Source organism: Taudactylus pleione, unplaced genomic scaffold, assembly GCF_031769625.1.
Source record: "Taudactylus pleione unplaced genomic scaffold, aTauple2 ptg000218l, whole genome shotgun sequence".
In the NCBI taxonomy this organism is placed as follows: Eukaryota; Metazoa; Chordata; class Amphibia; order Anura; family Myobatrachidae; genus Taudactylus; species Taudactylus pleione.
Window position 1 is genome coordinate 6369134 of NW_028284620.1, and position 21223 is coordinate 6390356.

The 21223-nt window shown below is 43.0% G+C and overlaps 1 protein-coding gene across 3 annotated transcripts in view; it reads left to right on the plus strand.

The window, feature by feature from the left end:
- MICU3 (mitochondrial calcium uptake 3) overlaps window positions 1-16570 on the plus strand; it is a 177725-nt gene extending 161155 nt beyond the window's left edge. For all 3 annotated transcript variants that reach the window (XM_088478741.1, XM_088478742.1, XM_088478743.1), the window contains 4 exons: window positions 664-772; window positions 5922-6079; window positions 8911-8979; window positions 16453-16570. In XM_088478741.1, the coding sequence (XP_088334867.1) occupies window positions 664-772; window positions 5922-6079; window positions 8911-8979 (336 nt within the window). In that variant the 3' untranslated portion in view covers window positions 16453-16570. The remainder of the gene's footprint in view (window positions 1-663; window positions 773-5921; window positions 6080-8910; window positions 8980-16452) is intronic.
- Window positions 16571-21223: the final 4653 nt, after the last annotated feature.

Genomic DNA, 21223 nt, shown 5'->3' on the forward strand with positions numbered 1-21223 from the left:
CTCGGTCTCTTTTATGTCTTAAATTATTCATGAGAGTAACGTCTGGAGTTTTTTTTAACCTGTGTCAATTTTGTGAGTTTGCAGCTTTTTATTACATTGCTTAAACCTGTACTTAGAAATGCACTTTCCCACAAGAGTACAACTGGAAGACTAGGGACACTTAGCAAATGACATACTTGACCAGTCCAATTCCTTCCACGGTACAGCGCAGGCTTTTGCTCCCCTACAGACATCCCCATCTTTAGTCAAAAAGTCACATGCTTACCCATAAGAAGATAAGTGGGTGTTCCTATGTGCATTTCATTGAGTGGACCTGAGCAAAATTTGAGAACCGACCTTAGCATATTGCAATGATACCACTAGACTCACAGTTTCCTCCTGTTTCCAGTTATGAAAGCAAACCAACTTCTCAGATGGGAAGTGATAAAATGTAAAACCTGTCAGATGTAACCTACATCCCACTGATTCCTCCATGTAACTCTGAGACCTGAATGAAAGCCCCTTCTCCTGGCTGATAGGAAAGCTCAGAGTGGTACAGGAAATATCATGTTGCATATTACAATCTTCCTAATGACTTTTATTCATCGCCTGCTGATACTTTCATCTACTTATCTAGATAAAATCATAGTGGAACTAACTCGGCCTTTCTGCTCTGTTTCTCAGGGAATCTCGTTTGATGAATTTAGGTCTTTCTTCCAGTTTCTGAACAACCTAGAAGATTTTGCCATTGCAATGCAAATGTACAATTTTGCCAACCGATCTATTGGTCAAGGTAAGCGATCATAATTGTACCCACCAGCAAGATATGCACTCACACATTATAACTGGTCACTATGCGTGTTTCTCTGAGTTATATTTTGCTGGATTCTTGGTAACACAAGTTATAAGATTATAAACAAGTGAAACTGATGAAATTAGAGAAGAATAATAAAAGCTGGAGAGTTAAGGATGCTGTGATAAAAGTCTCTCATAGTAATCGTTATTGTGCTGTGTATGCTGGAAAATGACACGTGATTATGGGGCTCAATGTTATTTCTGCTCCAGCAGAGTGACTCTTATTTTGAAATGAGTTCGCACAAGCAGGTGTCTGATTGCAGATTTAGGCCCGTATTCAATTTGAGGCGTTCAGTCCGGATTCGCGGTAATTTACCGCCGATGATGTAATTATCGCCTGATGTAGTTTTACCCCGTATTCAATTTGAAAGACTTTCTGCCTAGGCGTTAAGTCAATGCAATGTAATAGGCGGTAAAGTATCGCCTATGAATGGCAGGCTTTAGAAAGTGCAGAATTGGGGTTTTGGGGTGCAACATTTCGGGAACCCCCGTGCAGCCTTCAGACAGTCCCCCAAAGGTAATCTGTGTCAAAAAAAAAAAAAAAAAAGGGACACCCCAAAAATTGACTTTGAAAAAGGGGACGAAAAAAAAAAAAGTTGGGGTACAGACTTAAAAAATAGCGAACTTGACTCTGGGGGGATCCCCAAGTATGCCCCAAGTGTTTTTTTGATTGCAGGTGTTTGCGGCAGGTGGGTTTTTCACTATTTTTTTAAAGTCACTTTAGCAACTTAAAATATGCTGAACCCCATTTTCAAGTACCCCAAATTTGATGGGCATAATTGTTTTGCCCTAAAAAAACTTCTAAATGCTCTTCTGCATCACCTTATTCCAAGCCGCATTTATGCACCTGCTGCGGCTATTAGAAACCCCGACTTGCTTCAAAAGTTAAAAATGGGGGTACCCTTTGTCCTCCCCTATGTCTACACTTCTTTAGGGGGGGCCCCTAGAATATTTACCGAAAATTCTCGTTTTGTTTAACCTGTAAAAAACGGGCTAAAAATTTACAAAAAAAATTACATAAGGACCCCTCCCCCCAAAAGCCAAACCAGCCCCAGGCTTGCCAGCCAGTGTTGGTTTCTAAAAATATGGGGAACAAAAAATGTAGGGTTCCACCATATTTTAGAAACCAACCCAAGGCTGCAGGGACCAGTTCTGGTTTTAAATATAGGGTTAAAAAAAACATGGGGATCCCCCTATATTTAAGACCAGCACCAGACCCAACCAACCGGGATGTAATGCCACAGCCCGGAGACCCAATCACCGGGGTTCCAGGTCCCAAGCCTTAGCACCCCAAATCAGTCAGCGGAAGCCGGTGATCTCGGGGGAGTCGGGGACCCCCAAAAGAAGGGTCGTCCCCCCTCCCGAGCACCACCGGCTTCCCCCCCCTCCCGAGCACCACAGGCTTACGCTGAAGCCCGGGGCTCTTCCCCATACCCCTGGCTTGGTGGGTATGGAGGTAATGGGGGGGCCAAATAATGTAAAACTATTGTGTTTTACAGTGGAACTACAAGTGCCAGTATGCCTGCCATGTCACCTGTAACTTCACTGTAAAATAGATCGTTAAAAAAAGACAAAACACACACACCGTGACAGTATAACTTTATTACACACAGCTACTTACCTATACCACATGACTATGTCCCCTTCTCCAGTAGAAATCCATGGTACCTGGCCCTGCAAGAAAGATTAAATACTCACCTATATCCTGGCACTGGTCTCCACAGCATCCCCGGGACTTGGCAAAACAAAAAAACAAGTTTACCCGATCCACGCAACAGCTATCAGTATGTGTGTTGCCACACATACTGATAGCTCCCGAATGCCAGCTGACGGGACTGTACGGGGCCTTGCAGTCCCATCAGCCAATCAGCGGCCGCGCTGACTGTAGAGTGGCCACTGATTGACTCTGGCTACTGACAGTTCCCGCGTGGGCGAGTCACACCACGTGGGAACTGTCAGTAGCCGGAGCCAATCAGCGGCCGCTCTACAGTCAGCGCGGCCGCTGATTGGCTCTCAGAACTGCCAGCTCCGTGCATGTTCCGTCAGCTGGCATTCGGAAGGTATCAGTATGTGTGGCCTGGGGCTGGTTTGGCTTTTGGGGGGGACCTTATGTCATTTTTTTTTTGTAAATTTTTACTTCTCTTTTTACAGGTACAACACAATGGGAATTTTCGGGAAATATTCTAGGGACCCCCCTAAAGATGTGTAGACATGGGGGATCACTATGGGTACCCCATTTTTAACTCCTGAAGGAAGTCAGGGTTTCAAATAGCCGCGGCAGGTGCATTTTTGCAGTATTTAAAAAATATGCGTTTTGGGACTTAAAAATATGCTAGTACTCATTTTCATGTACCCCAAATTTGATGGGACCATTTTTAATAACGAAAAAAATAAGCTAAATGCTCTTCTACATCACTTCGACACAAGTCGGGAATAAAAACACCTGCCGCGGCTATTTAAAAACCCGACTTTCTTTTGCAGCCAATAACGGGGGTACCCATAGTGATCCCGACATCTTTAGGGGGATCCTAGGATCATTTCCCGAAAATTCCTGTTTTTTTTACCGCCGATCCAAGTATCGCCGGGTCCCGTTTTCGCCTACTTTCAAATTGAATAGGGGATACGCCGGCACGCGCGCGATACTCTAACGCCTGGAAAACAGGTGAAGTCGGCGTTAAGTTCGGGTCGCGTTAAGTTAACGCGGCTTGGCTCAAATTGAATACGGGCCTTAATGGGATCCTTAGATCAAGGAAAATAAAGGGAGATATGATCCACTCAGGTGCTGCCTGTTAAAACCAAAAGCTGCTGTAACTGGGAGGTGCCAGCCTCCGCAGCCTAGGCTGAAGGTAAAGAAAAGGAAGAAAAGAGTGTAACAGCGCTATAGGTTTATAATACTAAGGGGCATATTCAATTAGGTGCGAAAAGACAGTTTCTGCGGAAAAGTATCGCCGGTGATGTCATTTCGCTAGGCGAAAACGTATCCCTGCGGAAAGTCAATGCATTGGAGTAGGCGAAAAAGATTCACCTATAAAAGCTGTAAAAAAAAATGCAGAATTGGGGTTTTGGGGTGTAAACTTGCAGGGACCACCCTGCACCCTTGGGACAGCCCCCAAAAAGGTAAACTGTGTCAAAAAAAGTTTAAAAAATACTTAGGAACACCCCAAAAAATTACTTTGAAAAAGGGGGCAAAAAAGTCCAAAGTTGGGAGACACATTTAAAAACTCGTGAAATAGACTCCAGGGGGGTCCCCAAGTATGCCCCAGGTGTTTTTAAGTTTGCAGGTGGTGGTGGCAGGTGGATTTTTCAAGTTTTTTAAAACTTCACTTTAGCAACTGTAAAATATGCTAGCAGCCATTTTCATGTACCCCAAATTTGCTGGGACTACTTATTTACTGCAAAAACACCTTTAAATGCTATTCTTCACCACTTTGCAAAGACGCTATTTAGCAGCTATTGAGATCATTAAAGTACTCCAAATACCTTCAGGCCTATTCGGGGGTATCTATAGTGATCCCCAATGTCAGTGAACTTTTGGGGAGTGCCAGGCTGATTTCCCCAAATCTGACAGGACTTTTCGCCAGGTCCGAATTCACTGGGTCCCAGTTTTCGCCAATTTCTAATTGAATACGAGGATAAGCGGGGACGAGCACAATACTTTTCTGCATGGAAAACCAGCGATGTCGGTGAAAAGTCCGGCATGCGAAAAGTACAGGACTTTTTGCACCTAATTGAATATGCCCCTAAGTGCGGCTTGAAGTGATATAAATTATATTTAATTTCTTTAAAACATTATACACAAAACAATCAACAGTAAATAATACATAAATAAAACCATGCACAGCATGTGTTAGACAATCTGGATATATTACCCCAAAATCTGGTCACCGATGGTATTGTTGAGCCTCAGAGAGAGTTCAGGGGAGAGATGGAGGTAGACAATTTATATTGAGTCCAGCAGGAGTTTCCAAATAGACAGGCAAACTTTAAAGGAGGGTAGGAAATTAAAATGGGCAGGCCTATTAATCCTAGGCAGACCCCATAATGAAGCCACCCTGGAGTAACTAGCCTCCAGGTCTACCCAGGCTAGGGTATCTTGTGGGGCAAAAGTAGCTGTCACCTGATGCAAATGACTTCTGTATAATAGAGCTTGACTTCAGGCCCTACCGCCTCCTGAGTCTAGGTTGTTTTAGAACATCTAAAGAGATTCTGGTGGGCTAGTCTTTCCAAACAAATCTCAAAAAAGAGCATTGCAGGTCTTTAAAAACCGCACCCAGCACCTTCACAGGGAGGGTGTGTATAATGTTTTAAAGAAATGAAATATAATTTATATCACTTCAAGCTGCACTTTGTATTATAAATACATAATGCTTTTACGCTCTTTTTTTTTTGTTCAATTCAATATGTTGCAATGTAAGATCGCACATATCGGCAATGTGCAGTGTACACAAATCCCATACAAATGATAGGCTTACATTCTATATTTTCCTGTGCACCCTATGGGGCAGCGAGATAACATGCACGACGTAGGGGTGATGTAGAATGCCACACGATGTGCAAACGCCATTACAAAGGCACCTCATCGGCATCGCACGCAATATGTCGACTGCAGCTGTCCCCATATTGCGGCACTAATCTGTGTTCTAGTAAAATATTAGACTGTAAGGAGGTGCATGACGTCACATTACAGAAAGCATGTCCTGTTCTGTGCCTCCATTTTTTTACTGTTGTAAATATCTCCTACTTAGGAGGAGATGTACTAAGCCTTGGGGAGAGAGAAAGTGGACAGAGATAAAGCACCAATCAGCTCCTGTCACTTTACAGACTGGGGTTGAAAAATGACAGGAGCTGATTGGTTGGTACTTTATCTCTCTCCAAGGCTTAGTACATCTCCCCCTTTAGGTAAGAAACAGCGGTGGCATCGGATGCTGTCTTCTCATAAAGATCTTCTCCCTGTTTTCTTTCTCCATGATTAGATTGCATATTAGCTCTCTATGACCAATTAGAATATAAGCACTCTGAGTGGCAGAATAAGATAACTGCTTAGTATAATGATTGGTTTGACTCCTTTCATATCTTGTTCCTCACAGATGAGTTCAAGCGTGCTGTATATGTAGCTACAGGCCTGAAGTTGTCTCCGCATTTGGTGAACACTGTGTTCAAGATCTTTGATGTTGACAGAGATGATCAATTAAGCTATAAAGAATTTATTGGCATTATGAAAGACCGTCTTCATCGTGGGTTCAGGGTGAGCAGCTATTGGTTGCATCCTATTCTGTCTCAGTGGTCACGTCTGCAGCATACAAGAAAATATTGTCTCTAAGAGAAGTACCCTCACTAGTATGCTGCCTAGAACCCTGTGGGAGCTTAATCCGACTTTACTATAGTGCAACAGTAACAATTCTGAAGACATAAAAACAGCCATTGGGGGTTTGTGGCTGCAGAGTTGGTTGTGTTATGCTGCCACCTGCTGTCCAAACCTAAACTGCAGATTTTTTTCCCAGTAATTTTCACCATATATGTTTTCATTAAGACTCATGTTTGATGTATGATAAAAGATAATGGCAAACAATAGGCATATTTACCTTATTGAAATATTGTCCTATAGTTATAGTTGAGTGTAGTATACAGTATATGAGATAATGTCTCCCCTTTTGTGAAGTAAATGGTATAAGAAGTGACAGAGGACTTGTGTTACACACCATGGTCCTGATGCTTAGTTGAAAGTCCGCCTGTTTGCAGGGCATATCATGTGTGTTTTTGCATTGTGCATGCTCCACTTCTAAGCTGCCAAGTATGGGTGACGCAGAGTCATCTGCACTTATGACTGAAGGGGGTGTAACTGGCTTGTAATTGGCATTCTCACATAGGCAAATTGTGGGCCATTCAAAGTGGGACAGAAGTGTAAATGCTTCTGTTTTCAGACGGATATATTGCACCAATTTTAGGCTGGTGCAAGTTTGCCCTGATGATGGAGACAAGTATAAAACTAAGTGTATGTATAGAGGGCAGGCGCACCACAAATATACCTATAATCCTGGTTACAGTTGATTATACACATTTCATTCTGTGCACAAAATACAGGAGCGATTATGGGCGGTTTATGTTCAGTTCTGCATCAGGCCCAATATTATGATGTTAGAGGCTTTGTACAGATCAGAGAACACTGCAGGTCCATCACAATTTGCAGTACCCTGCTGATCACTGTAATGCCATGCATAGTTACATGGAGTACTAGATTAGTACAAAAACATTGAACTTGCTGCAATCTATATTGTTAGGTCTCATACTTCCTCTGTGAGGATTAGAGTAGTAGAGTGACTACACTAATTGTTGCCATGGTTATACTTACAACCTTTTTGCAAATTGGCAGCAAAGACTAATTTTTTGAGTTATCAGCAGGACATGTCAGCATGAAGTAGCAGCAGTTATTCCAGCGGTACTGTAGTACCCAGCATAATTAGTGTACTTGAATGGAGCTGCCTCTCAGTGGTGTACTTTGTGCACTCTCCGTGTGTACTTTACTTACATTGCTTCAGTACCATTACCAAATGGCTACATTTTTCCTGAAGGCTTCAGTATAATTTAGGAGAAAAGTAAATGCTGCCATCATTGACACAGCAAAAACGTGTGTGGGACTGCAGTATTACACGTAGTTACATATGCTGCCCCCTGGATCAAAAATTTTCTCCCTCCCCTGATTGTCTGATGTTTCACATATTAAATATGGGGTGACAGAAGCTTTCAAATGCTGTGGGTGTTAGGCATTAGCAGTCTGAAAAAAAAGCCATGTCCAAATAGGAAAAGGCCTTAAATGTGTTTGTTATTACCTCTAACTACAATTTTAGAAATCCATCCTTGTATATATGTGTCATTCACTGTGCTCTAGTCTCCAAGTCAACAGAGGCAAAGTGTAAAACTGCACACTAATGTTTGGCCTGAATAATCCGCTTACAGTAACCAAGTGTCCTATTCTTCCCAGAACATTACTTCAAGCTCCTACTTATCCAAACCCCTCCAAATAATGATATTCTCATTTCTTATAGCAATTGCTCCAAACCCCGGGAATATGTCTTTATGATACATTGGCCCAAATGTAATAGTTGCCGATTTGCGGCCAATGGCATGATTTTGGTGATATAGCTGCTAGATTTAAAGCGCCAATTAAATTTAAGGCAAATCAAGTTGCTTTTGCCTTAAAACAAATTGCCGCTTTAACTGTAGCAGCTGTATAGCCAAAATAATTCCAGTGCCAACAAGTTGCCGGCTATTACATTTAGGCCAGTGGTCTTCAACCTTGGCCCTCTAGTTGCTGTGGAACTACATATCCCAGCATGCACTGCCACCTTTTTGATATAACAGCATGCTAAAACTATGGCAGTGCATTCTGGGATGTGTAGTTCCACAGCAGCTGGAAGGCCACGGTTGAAGACCCCTGATTTAGGCCATTGTGTTTGGCTAGTTGTTTATAATCATGAGTATTGCTGCTATTAGATGGGCAGATGGATAAATAGATGTCTGATTTAGGTGGGACTGTCCTGATTTGAGAGCTTTATCCATGTCACAAACAGCTTTGCCCTGAGGGTCAGGAATTTGGGAAGTATATCCCGTTCAGCGGGTGTCACACACAACAGCCACTAGTGTGTGTGACAATTAATGGTTGTTAGGAGGTGAAGGGGGAAAGTGCACAAGGCTGTAATTAACCAGGGGGTGTGACCACACCCATATTGTGACCTGCCACGGCCCTTTCCCAAATCCCAGCTCCCCTCAAATTGGTAGAGATGGATAGACATTGGTCGAATAGATACATATTAAGTAGATAGGTAGACAAATAAATAGGGGATAAGATTGGAAATAGAAGGCTTATATCGTTTTTCATTTTAAAGTAAAGGTAGATAATATTTTTCCTGGATTGCTACAAATTCTTTTTTGCATTCACCATTGTTTTTCTCTTGAGCACAGTTGTCACTGAGAATGTAACTAATGTCACTTCTTCTTCTTACAACCTTGCGGCTTTCTTCTCTGCTGTGGCTGCCCCACGATCTATGCATCTGCTCACCTCTATCTCCTGCTTCACAGAGCTACAAAAGTGTGCAGAAATACACCACTTTCAAAGCCTGTGTGAAGAAACAGCTTAATAACAGATAAGTATGTCACTCATTGTATCCAGTGCTCTTGCATGCGCTCTGCAGTGCTGTTCATCCATCGTCCTTCCGTAACTCTGCAATTAGATCAGTTATCTCTACATAGTATAAAATAAAGTCCCTGGTAGGTGTCTGTCTTGTCGGGTTAATCTCGAGAACCACTAGATGGATTTTCATGCAGTTTTCACTATTCTTCAGAGCATTTGTGGAGGAAGATTTAGGTGTATGAAACATTAATGTATGTCAAAAGGGAGCCGAGCAGTGATGATTTTAGTGAAACAAGTCAATGAATAAACGGCCGTCCGAGAGCTTCCTTGGCTAACGCTGCCTAAACCATTAAAAATATATCGCAACAATGGCCCTGTTTACTGATACAAAATGTCAGTTTTTCCCTTTTTTTACCGTCCCTATTTCATTTATGTGAAAAATGATTCTTTAATTTCAAACAAGTCCAATTCCTGGTAAGAGTCTGCTTTGGCATGACAATATATAAAGTAGAGGGACAGACACATAACGTGGCTGGAGTTGACCTAAGTGGACTGATTTGCTCATGGACAACCTTACGTGGCCCTCTTGCGTGTCACGGCAAAACAAATTTTTTTCGTTTTAATGTCAGTAGGAAAAAAAACTACATGTCGTCTACATGTCAATCTTATTAACCATTCATTATATGTACATTTTTCCATACATTGTCAGAATATTTAGGTCAGTATTCAATTAGCTGCGAAGGATTTTTTCGCCGATGTTCTTTCCGTGGTGTCCAATTAAACCCCGTTTTTTACATCCAAAATTATTCTGTTTTTCTCAAGAAAACACATAGGATCCGAGGAAAAGTCGCCAATAAGTGCTGGCATCGGGGCCAAATGGATAGCCCTGGGAGAGGTAATTAGCCGCAGTAATTTACCGTGGCTAATTGGATACCGACCATAATATTAGAAAAGGCACAAGGGAGGAACTTCTTTGTGTACAGTCGGAGGCAGTCAGACGTTTTCCGAGAAGAATATTAATAAAAAACTATTTGGAAAACTCCTGCTAAAATCTTTGTATGTGTATGGTACTAGCCTGAGGTTTTATGGGGCTTGTTGTAACAATTGTTTATCAGGAAATACATCTGTATTGTCCACTAGACTCCAAGACAGAGGTCTGCCTTGTACACAAGTGAATCAAATCTAACCAGGGAATAGGGAAAGTGGAAAAAGAATCTTAAGACTAGGTGCACTCAGGCAATGTGTCAGATATAAAATGTTACTTTTATTAATACATATAATGAAATATAGTTCAGTTTATTTTGCACATGTAAAGCTAGCGAAATAAAAACAAAAATAGGAAAGAATGTGTAAAGAATTAAACAAGTGCTTAAAATATAATTCCGCTGATGTTTATATGAATTAGCATCCAAAATGTGGAAATGAAACATTGCCTGAGAGCACCTAGTCTTAAGATTCTTTTTCCACTTTCCCTATTCCCTGGTTAGATTTGATTTATCTATATGTAATCTTTGGTAGCACCCCTCTCTATTGGACTCTATAGAAAGAATTATTCACTGACATATTGAGATGTGTTTGATGAGAGGCAAAGCAATGGAATAAAATATCTAGAACCCAGTGCAGTGGATATACCTATGGTTTCTACTTGTACACAAGTGGCCAGGAGGCTGGTCTTTATCGTGTACTCTCTAGTAAATAGTGCTTGTAGTGTACACTAACGCCCTAGAATGCATGTATAGATCATGGCATGTAACAGAGGTTTGCTATTAAAAGCATTGCCGCTTAGTAGATAACCCCTTGGTGCTGCACGTCAGTGGCGGGCTGGGCGGGGGGGCAGGGTGCCATGTGCTCCCCGGGCCACAGCGTCATGCGGGCCGCGGGCCGGTGCAGACTGCACCGCGTGTGTAACGCTGACCGGACGTTTCAGTTTTATATCTAAAACGTTCCAGGCTGCTCTGAGGAATATAATAACACTTCAGACACAAAATGAATAAAACCTTCCCCATGCACAGTGAATAATTAGTATCCTGTTTATCAGACAGTCAGTCATATGCAGTCAGTGTGGGAATTGTGTTTGTGATTATCTGGCCAGTTTGAGGAAATCCAGGTGCTTTTTATGGTGATTTATTGAGGTTTAGTGACACTGGATAAGAAGGAATAATAATACAATATTAATAGTTTTATGACCCTATCCTTTATGTTGGGACCCCTGGTATGGAAAAAGTTTCCACTTACTGGTCCCAATTATATCAATCACCTCAACCCCTATGCCATTTTTTTCCATTCCACCACCGCTACCATAGATGCACCAAGCCCTGCGCTAGCCTAGGACTAATTGTCACTATGCGAATGGTGCCCAACACTTCTGTTCTCCCTGTTATAGTGCTGGGGCTGGTTATCACCAGCAGCGGCTCCTGCCATCTTACCTGAGGGGGGCTGCCGCTGCTGCTGCTGGCATGGTTCCCGGAGCCTGCTCAATGAATCGGGCAGCGGTGGCGCACACCTGACCCCAGCTTCTCGGGGCTGCATTGTTTGCAGCTCCGAGAAGTCCTGTAGGGCTGCCCGAAAGGCACAGCAGTGGGTTCCACTGGAAGTCGCTTTCTGCTATGGCAGCTATATCTAACGCTTGTGTTCTCCCTGTTATAATGCTAGGACTGGTTGTCACTATGGCAGGTGTATATAACACTTGTGTTCTCCCTGTTATTGTGCTAGGTCTGGTTGCCACTATGGTAGGTGTATATAACACTTGTGTTCTCCCTGTTATAGTGCTGGGACTGGTTGTCACTATGGCAAGTGTACATAACACTTGTGTTCTCCCTGTTATAGTGCTGGGACTGGTTGTCACTATGGCAGGTGTATATAACACTTGTGTTCTCCCTGTTATAGTGCTGGGACTGGTTGTCACTATGGCAGTGCTACATAACACTTGTGTTCTCCCTGTTATAGTGCTGGGACTGGTTGTCACTATGGCAGGTGTATATAACACTTGTGTTCTCCCTGTTATTGTGCTAGGTCTGGTTGCCACTATGGTAGGTGTATATAACACTTGTGTTCTCCCTGTTATAGTGCTGGGACTGGTTGTCACTATGGCAAGTGTACATAACACTTGTGTTCTCCCAGTTATTGTGCTAGGACTGGTTGTCACTATGGCAGTGCTACATATCACTTGTGTTCTCCCTGTTATAGTGCCAGGACTGGTTGTCACTATGGCAGGTGTATATAACACTTGTGTTCTCCCTGTTATAGTGCTGGGACTGGTTGTCACTATGGCAGTGCTACATAACACTTGTGTTCTCCCTGTTATAGTGCTGGGACTGGTTGTCACTATGGCAGGTGTATATAACACTTGTGTTCTCCCTGTTATAGTGCTGGGACTGGTTGTCACTATGGCAAGTGTACATAACACTTGTGTTCTCCCAGTTATTGTGCTAGGACTGGTTGTCACTATGGCAGTGCTACATAACACTTGTGTTCTCCCTGTTATAGTGCCAGGACTGGTTGTCACTATGGCTATGGTACATAATACTTGTGTTCTACCTGTTATAGTGCTAGGACTGGTTGTCACTATGGCAGTGGTACATAACACTTGTGTTCTCCCTGTTATATTGCTAGGACTGGTTGTCACTATGGCAGTGGTACATAACACTTGTGTTCTCCCTGTTATTACGCTAGGTCTGGTTGTCACTATGGCAGGTGTACATAACACTTGTGTTCTCCCTGTTATAGTGCTGGGTCTGGTTGTCACTATGGCACTGGTACATAACACTTGTGTTCTCCCTGTTATAGTGCTAGGTCTGGTTGTCACTATGGCAGTGCTACATAAACCTTGTGTTCTCCCTGTTATAATGCTGGGACTGGTTGTCACTATGGCAAGTGTACATAACACTTGTGTTCTCCCAGTTATTGTGCTAGGACTGGTTGTCACTATGGCAGTGCTACATAACACTTGTGTTCTCCCTGTTATAGTGCCAGGACTGGTTGTCACTATTGCAGTGCTACATAACACTTGTGTTCTCCCTGCTATAGTGCTGGGACTGGTTGTCACTATGGCAGTGCTACATAGCACTTGTGTTCTCCCTGTTATAGTGCCAGGACTGATTGTCACTATGGCAGTGGTACATAGCGGTTGTGTTCTCCCTGTTATAGTGCTGGGACTGGTTGTCACTATGGCAGTGCTACATAACACTTGTGTTCTCCCTGTTATAGTGCTGGGACTGGTTGTCACTATGTCAGTGGTACATAACACTTGTGTTCTCCCTGTTATAGTGTTAGGACTGGTTGTCACTATGGCAGTGGTACATAACACTTGTGTTCTCCCTGTTATAGTGTTAGGACTGGTTGTCACTATGGCAGTGGTACATAACACTTGTGTTCTTCCTGTTATTGTGCTAGGTCTGGTTGCCACTATTGTAGGTGTACATAACACTTGTGTTCTCCCTGTTATAGTGCTGGGACTGGTTGTCACTATGGCGAGTGTACATAACACTTGTGTTCTCCCAGTTATTGTGCTAGGACTGGTTGTCACTATGGCAGTGCTACATAGCGCTTGTGTTCTCCCACTTATAGTGCTGGGACTGGTTGTCAGTATGGCAGTGGTGCATAACACTTGTGTTCTCCCTGTTATAGTGCCAGGACTGTCACTATGACAGTGGTACATAGCACTTGTGGTCTCCCTGTTATAGTGCCAGGACTGGTTGTCACTATGGCAGTGGTACATAGCGGTTATGTTCTCCCTGCTATAGTGCTGAGATTGGTTGTCACTATGGCAGTGCTACATAACACTTGTGTTCTCCCTGTTATAGTGCCAGGACTGGTTGTCACTATGGCAGTGCTACATAACACTTGTGTTCTCCCTGTTATAGTGCTGGGACTGGTTGTCGCTATGGCAGTGCTACATAACACTTGTGTTCTCCCTGTTATAGTGCTAGGACTGGTTGTCACTATGGCAGTGGTACATAACACTTGTGTTCTCCCTGTTATATTGCTAGGACTGGTTGTCACTATGGCAGTGGTACATAACACTTGTGTTCTCCCTGTTATTACGCTAGGTCTGGTTGTCACTATGGCAGGTGTACATAACACTTGTGTTCTCCCTGTTATAGTGCTGGGTCTGGTTGTCACTATGGCACTGGTACATAACACTTGTGTTCTCCCTGTTATAGTGCTAGGTCTGGTTGTCACTATGGCAGTGCTACATAACCCTTGTGTTCTCCCTGTTATAATGCTGGGACTGGTTGTCACTATGGCAAGTGTACATAACACTTGTGTTCTCCCAGTTATTGTGCTAGGACTGGTTGTCACTATGGCAGTGCTACATAACACTTGTGTTCTCCCTGTTATAGTGCCAGGACTGGTTGTCACTATTGCAGTGCTACATAACACTTGTGTTCTCCCTGCTATAGTGCTGGGACTGGTTGTCACTATGGCAGTGCTACATAACACTTGTGTTCTCCCTGTTATAGTGCCAGGACTGATTGTCACTATGGCAGTGGTACATAGCGGTTGTGTTCTCCCTGTTATAGTGCTGGGACTGGTTGTCACTATGGCAGTGCTACATAACACTTGTGTTCTCCCTGTTATAGTGCTGGGACTGGTTGTCACTATGTCAGTGGTACATAACACTTGTGTTCTCCCTGTTATAGTGTTAGGACTGGTTGTCACTATGGCAGTGGTACATAACACTTGTGTTCTCCCTGTTATAGTGTTAGGACTGGTTGTCACTATGGCAGTGGTACATAACACTTGTGTTCTTCCTGTTATTGTGCTAGGTCTGGTTGCCACTATTGTAGGTGTACATAACACTTGTGTTCTCCCTGTTATAGTGCTGGGACTGGTTGTCACTATGGCGAGTGTACATAACACTTGTGTTCTCCCTGTTATTGTGCTAGGACTGGTTGTCACTATGGCAGTGCTACATAGCGCTTGTGTTCTCCCAGTTATAGTGCTGGGACTGGTTGTCAGTATGGCAGTGGTGCATAACACTTGTGTTCTCCCTGTTATAGTGCCAGGACTGTCACTATGACAGTGGTACATAGCACTTGTGGTCTCCCTGTTATAGTGCCAGGACTGGTTGTCACTATGGCAGTGGTACATAGCGGTTATGTTCTCCCTGCTATATTGCTGAGATTGGTTGTCACTATGGCAGTGCTACATAACACTTGTGTTCTCCCTGTTATAGTGCCAGGACTGGTTGTCACTATGGCAGTGCTACATAACACTTGTGTTCTCCCTGTTATAGTGCTGGGACTAGTTGTCGCTATGGCAGTGCTACATAACACTTGTGTTCTCCCTGTTATAGTGCTGGGACTGGTTGTCACTATGGCAGTGGTACATAGCGCTTGTGTTCTCCCTGTTATAGTGCTAACACTGGTTGTCACTATGGCAGTGGTACATAGCGCTTGTGTTCTCCCTGTTATAGTGCTAACACTGGTTGTCACTATGGCAGTGGTACATAGCGCTTGTGTTCTCCCTGTTGTAGTGCTAGGACTGGTTGTCACTATGGCAGTGGTACATAGCGCTTGTGTTCTCCCTGTTATAGTGCCAGGACTGGTTGTCACTATGGCAATGGTACATAGCGGTTGTGTTCTCCCTGTTATAGTGCTTGGACTGGTTATCACTATGGCAGTGCTACATAACACTTGTGTTCTCCCTGTTATAGTGCTGGGACTGGTTGTCACTATGGCAGTGCTACATAACACTTGTGTTCTCCCTGTTATAGTGCTGGTACTGGTTGTCACTATGGCAGTGGTACATAACACTTGTGTCGTCCCTGTTATAGTGCTGGGACTGGTTGTCACTATGGCAGTGGTACATAACACTTGTGTTCTCCCTGTTATAGTGCTGGTACTGGTTGTCACTATGGCAGTGGTACATAACACTTGTGTTCTCCCTGTTATAGTGCTGGGACTGGTTGTCACTATAGCAGTGGTACATAACACTTGTGTTCTCCCTGGTATAACACTAGTTGAGGATTTGGTGAGAGGTGCACGCTGCTCTTTTTGTTATGGTTATTATATTTTTATTTCTTTAAACAGTACCATGTTCATGGGGGCCAACTTTATTACAGGAAGTAATTTTGTGTGTGAAGAGTGTTACTACATTACTTAGTGTACCCGGAAATCTACTTCTGCCAAAGTGCAACATTTAGGTGCAGGGTCCCATGAAAAGTATAGGAAGAGACCCAATCTCTGAATGTCTGTACAAGACAGGGAATGTCTCTTGAAAAGCACAATCTCCACCTCTTTATCTCATAACAAAAGCCTCACTTCACAAAATTAAATTGAGATTCTGCAGAGCTCCAATAAATAAGGCAGACTGGTGCACGTACTATGTACCTTACTAAGAACATCTTCGCTCCAGTCATCTCTACCCCTCTGCCTGGCAAACTGCTGCTCCTCCGCGAATGCAGACATCTTGATTTAGCGGAAAACAGCATGTAGTGTTGTCACAGTATGTATATTCTCTATTAATCACTGTATCTTTATCACCAGGAGAAACCAAAGCATGGCCTGACGGACTACTATTCGTGTGTGACATCTGTCACAAGAAAACACTTCAGAGAGTTATTCCGGAGCTTCCGGAGTAGAGATATGCTGCGATAAAATGCCGCTGTCACATTATTTATTCATTTTATTTGTGTGGAAGGCACAACCACAGACTCACAATGTAGCACCTCCATCATTTTATTGCTATGGTATTTATTTATACATTTATGCACTGATTGTTTTACTGTTTTGATTTTTAAAGTTTATGAAGTACAATGGAAGGGCAATGCTTTTATTACATGGCGGAATATTTTTAGATTTATATATTTGTGAAAGGTTTGTTCACAAGTATCTTTATTACATTAGTGTGCACTTTATGCATCTTTACATAATGCTTCAGTAGTCAGAGGTAAGATAAAGAGATCATTTATTTAAATAAAGTTTTGTTTAGCAGATTACATTGTAGGGCACATAGTGCTTTGTTCAGTAGTTACTAATGGTTACATGAAGGATCTGGGAATTGTGCATCTCCCATATATCCAGGTCGGCACTACCATTAGGTAAACCTAGGCGTTGCCCTGAACAGTAATGGCTAGGGGGTGCCTAAAACACTGAATGTCACTCATCCAATGGTTTTAATGCCCCTACCGCAGAGTGCAAGCCGCTGACATAAAGGAAAGGCAGCTAACAGTGTCCTACATGTGAGGTTGCTGGCTGTTGCTCCACCATGTCAGTGTTATGAAGGGAGCTTGGCACTTGGCTGTGATGTCCAAGTCAAGGACCACACTTCTAGCCTGAGGAGCCCAGCATGCTGCCCCACCATTCCCCTGCCTAGGTAAGAAGCCGCATGGATGGGGCATTACTTATGAGGTAGGAGGTGCCACCGCAGGGTGAGCGAAGGGAGACACCTACGAGTAGGAGAAGGGGTTACAGCACAGAGCCCCTAGAGCAGGGGTCTTTTACCTTGGCCCTCGAGCTGCTGTGGAACTACACATCCCAGCATGCACTGCCACCTTTTTGATATAACAGCATGCTAAAACTATGGCAGTGCATGCTGGGATGTGTAGTTCCACAGCAGCTGGAGGGTCAAGATTGAAGACCCCTGCCCTAGAGCTTGCACTGTCCCCTAACATGTCCACTTATTAAAATGTACCTGTGCTAATTCCTATACATAGTAGAAGCAAACAGATTTTGGCCGTCTGAATACTCATCTAAAACTATATTACTGAGGCATGAGCCACAAAGGGAAGTCACCAGTCATGTCGCTAGGAATTATAGGTTCTGCCCTAAAAACTACTGTGTAGCTTGTAACTGTGTTTAGGAGACGCGGCATATTTCTCCTAAACCAAGGAGAATGGTCTGTTACAGTTTGTACGCTATTTATGTTTTTGCTGTGGTTTGCACCATTCTTCCACGTGTAATGTGCACTGACTGTAAATACTGTATGCAGGCTTTAAAAAAAAAAAAAAAGTGTAACGCTCCGACTACAACTGGCAGCTGTCAGGGGTAAATAAAATGAACCTCATCTAACTGAACAAATGTATCCAGGTAATGGTCTCCGATCACACGTAACTCTGTGTCCCACTATGCGCAACATCATTACAGATGACCAGTATTGCTCACCAAATTGTTCAGTTATCCCATATTGCGTAATTACATATCTCTGCACATAGTGATAGGGTCACTGAGACCCTATAGGGGGCATAGTATGTTTACACCTCTCCATACAGACATTTCCTCCTGTAGCTGTAACACTGCTGCTTGCATAGAAGGGGGCATTTATAGTGACCCTGGGTAAGTGTAATCAACCCATGACTCTCCTGCTGTTGTGTAAGTACACATTCCAGCATGCTCTGACGCCAGACAACTAGCAGGGCATGCTGGTACATATAGTCCCACAACAGCTAGAGATGCTCAGATTTCTTAACCCTGGTTTGAAAGTAATCTTACATACAGTAGAAAGACCTATCAATGTATTGTTTAATTTCATTTACACTTTGAGCGGTACAAAGTGCTTCCTCTCCTATATTAGTAATATGGAAATACATTACAGTCTTAATACATTACATTATGTCTTCCATCCATATTACTCATTTTGTTACACATGGTTTGTACTGGGTCCTGTAAGTTACAAGTAGGTAGGTGTCTGAGGAATATTTTACATTATGGGCCTGGTTCAGCACGGATCGCTATTGCGGCTGCAATCGCGTACGCAGGTCTACCGCGAAAGTATGCAAATACGTGCAATCGCAAAAGCACTTGCACGGACAACACACGCGGGGGGGGTTCTGAGTACCCAGAAACCCCTCCTGACAGACTGGAGAGCAGGCACCATCTTCTTAAGCTCTGCCCCCTCGCACCCCCCCCTCCCGATTTACCTGCGAATCGCTGCATTTTGTCGCTAGGGGGAGGGGCCTAATTACATGGTGCCAGCCTGCCAGGTCCCATCCTTATCAGGTCTACAACCGGTAGCTGCTGCAAGGTAAGTGTGGGTGTGTGTATGGTATGTGTAACATATAAATATATACACACATACATATATATATATGTGTGTGTCTGTATGTATTATATGTAATATATATATATATATATGCAACACGGACGGCGGCACTCGGATCAAATAAATATCAGTCACAAGCAGGTAGGTTTTACTCCAACGTTTCGGAGCGTTATTTACTGCTCCATCTTCAGGGTACAAAGATAATATAGAAAAATCACTTTACTTTATAACACCGCCACCACACCACGTGCAACGTGGCTCCAGGCATCCGGTAACATCCAGAGGGATGGCGCTCACATGCGGCGTCATCACTCAACATCGGTAGCCATGGAAACCACTGAACATAAACAAGAACATAATACTTGACGGCTGAACACCAGTTAGTATATCCTTAGTGATACCAATTAGGAAGATAACAGTAACATGATCAATATCCACTGAATAGTACTACTAGCGCATGCTAACAAATCATAGCTAATGCTTAAAAGACATATAGAACATGAATCTTCATGAAACATGTACAACATGCAATAATGACAGTGTGACCCATCGTATGAAAAAAGAATAACAGCAGACAACAATATATTAATAATCTTCATATTATATTGTCACCCTTATATACTACTGCAACCCTTCTCAAAACAAGCCACATATTCATAGAAAGCAATGCAACCCCAAGCTCTCATTCAAACCCCTTGGGGCCATAGTGCTTAATCGCTGAATCCATTGCGTCTCACGCTGTAAAAGCTTCAAGGACCTATCCCCACCCTGTGCTAATTTTACAATATATTTCATGGTAGCCACATTATGGCCTGCTTGGGCAAAATGGCGTGCCACCGGCTGGTTACTGCCTCCCGCAGAGGTGGCATCACGAATTGTCAACCGATGCAACGCCATTCGTTCCGTCAGTGTACTATCAGTTTTTCGCACATTGGCAAGGCCACAGGGGCAAGTGAGGAGATAGATAATATACCTGGTAATGCAGGTTACCCTATGTCTGATAACAAATCTTTTACTACTATGTGGGTGACAGAAATTCACTTACAGTCAGTTAGCGACAAGTCAGACAATTCAAACATCTATAGCAGCCATTCTTTGGTCGTAAAAAGTGGCTTCTATCATGTGTGCCAAGTCCCGTAATGTCAGTCTTAACTAACCAGTCTCTTATGTCACGGCCCCGCGTATAGCAAGGAATAATTCTACTATTCTGCAATTTCAATTCCTGGTCAGATGTAACAATGGGCCAATGCTTTTTAGTAGCCCTCTTGATCGCATCACTGTGTATATTATAATGCTTAACCCAAAATATCGTTGCGTCATTAGCAGCTGAAATTTCACACCTACTGCAGATGTGAAAGGCTTATCACGCGGTACCGCCCATGCTTTCTTCATGGCCGATTCCAAAAGGGTAAGACTATATCCCCTCGCTAAGAACTTTAATTTCATAGCTTCCATGTGACTTCTAGCAGATACATCTTCACTATAATTTCGACGTGCCCTAATAAACTGCGAATAGGGCAAGCCAAATTTCAATGGTTGTGGATGAAAACGTTACAATGCAAAATGGAATTTCTGTCCGTGGGTTTATTATAAAGTGATGTAGATAATTTACCATCACAGAATCGAACCTGTATATCCAAATAATTAACACATTCAGAGTCAGCACAGAAAGTCAACTTGACAGGACTATCCGACTCATTGTGTTTCGCAATGAAATCAACCAATTCATCCCTAGTATCGGACCAGATCAAAAAGATATCGTCTATGTATCTGACATAGCAAAAAATCATGTCAGACACATAGGCGCTGCTAAAGAAAATGTCATCTGCCATAAACAAACGCGTTGGGGTACGATGGGGCCGCATTGGACCCCATCGCACAGCCAACGAACTGTAAATATAACTTCCCATCATATAAGAATAAATTATGCGTTAAGATCATCTCCAATAAATCATGAACCAAATTAATGTCATGACCAGTGTACAGTATATCTTACTTCCAAGAATCAATTGGCGTACTGCCCTTAAGCCATCATTATTCCGAATAATAGTATATAGACTAGTAATATCAATGCTGCACAATATACTATTACATGGAACACTACAAGACTGTTGATTTTATTCAAAAACATAGTTGTATCTCAGAAATCTGGGATATTCCATCACACATGGTTGGAGAATTGCATCAAGATACACCGACGTAGCCTGGAACAATGAGCCCCGGCAGAGATAATCGGCCTGTGCGGGGGATTGTCCAGGCTCATGTACATCTTGGGCA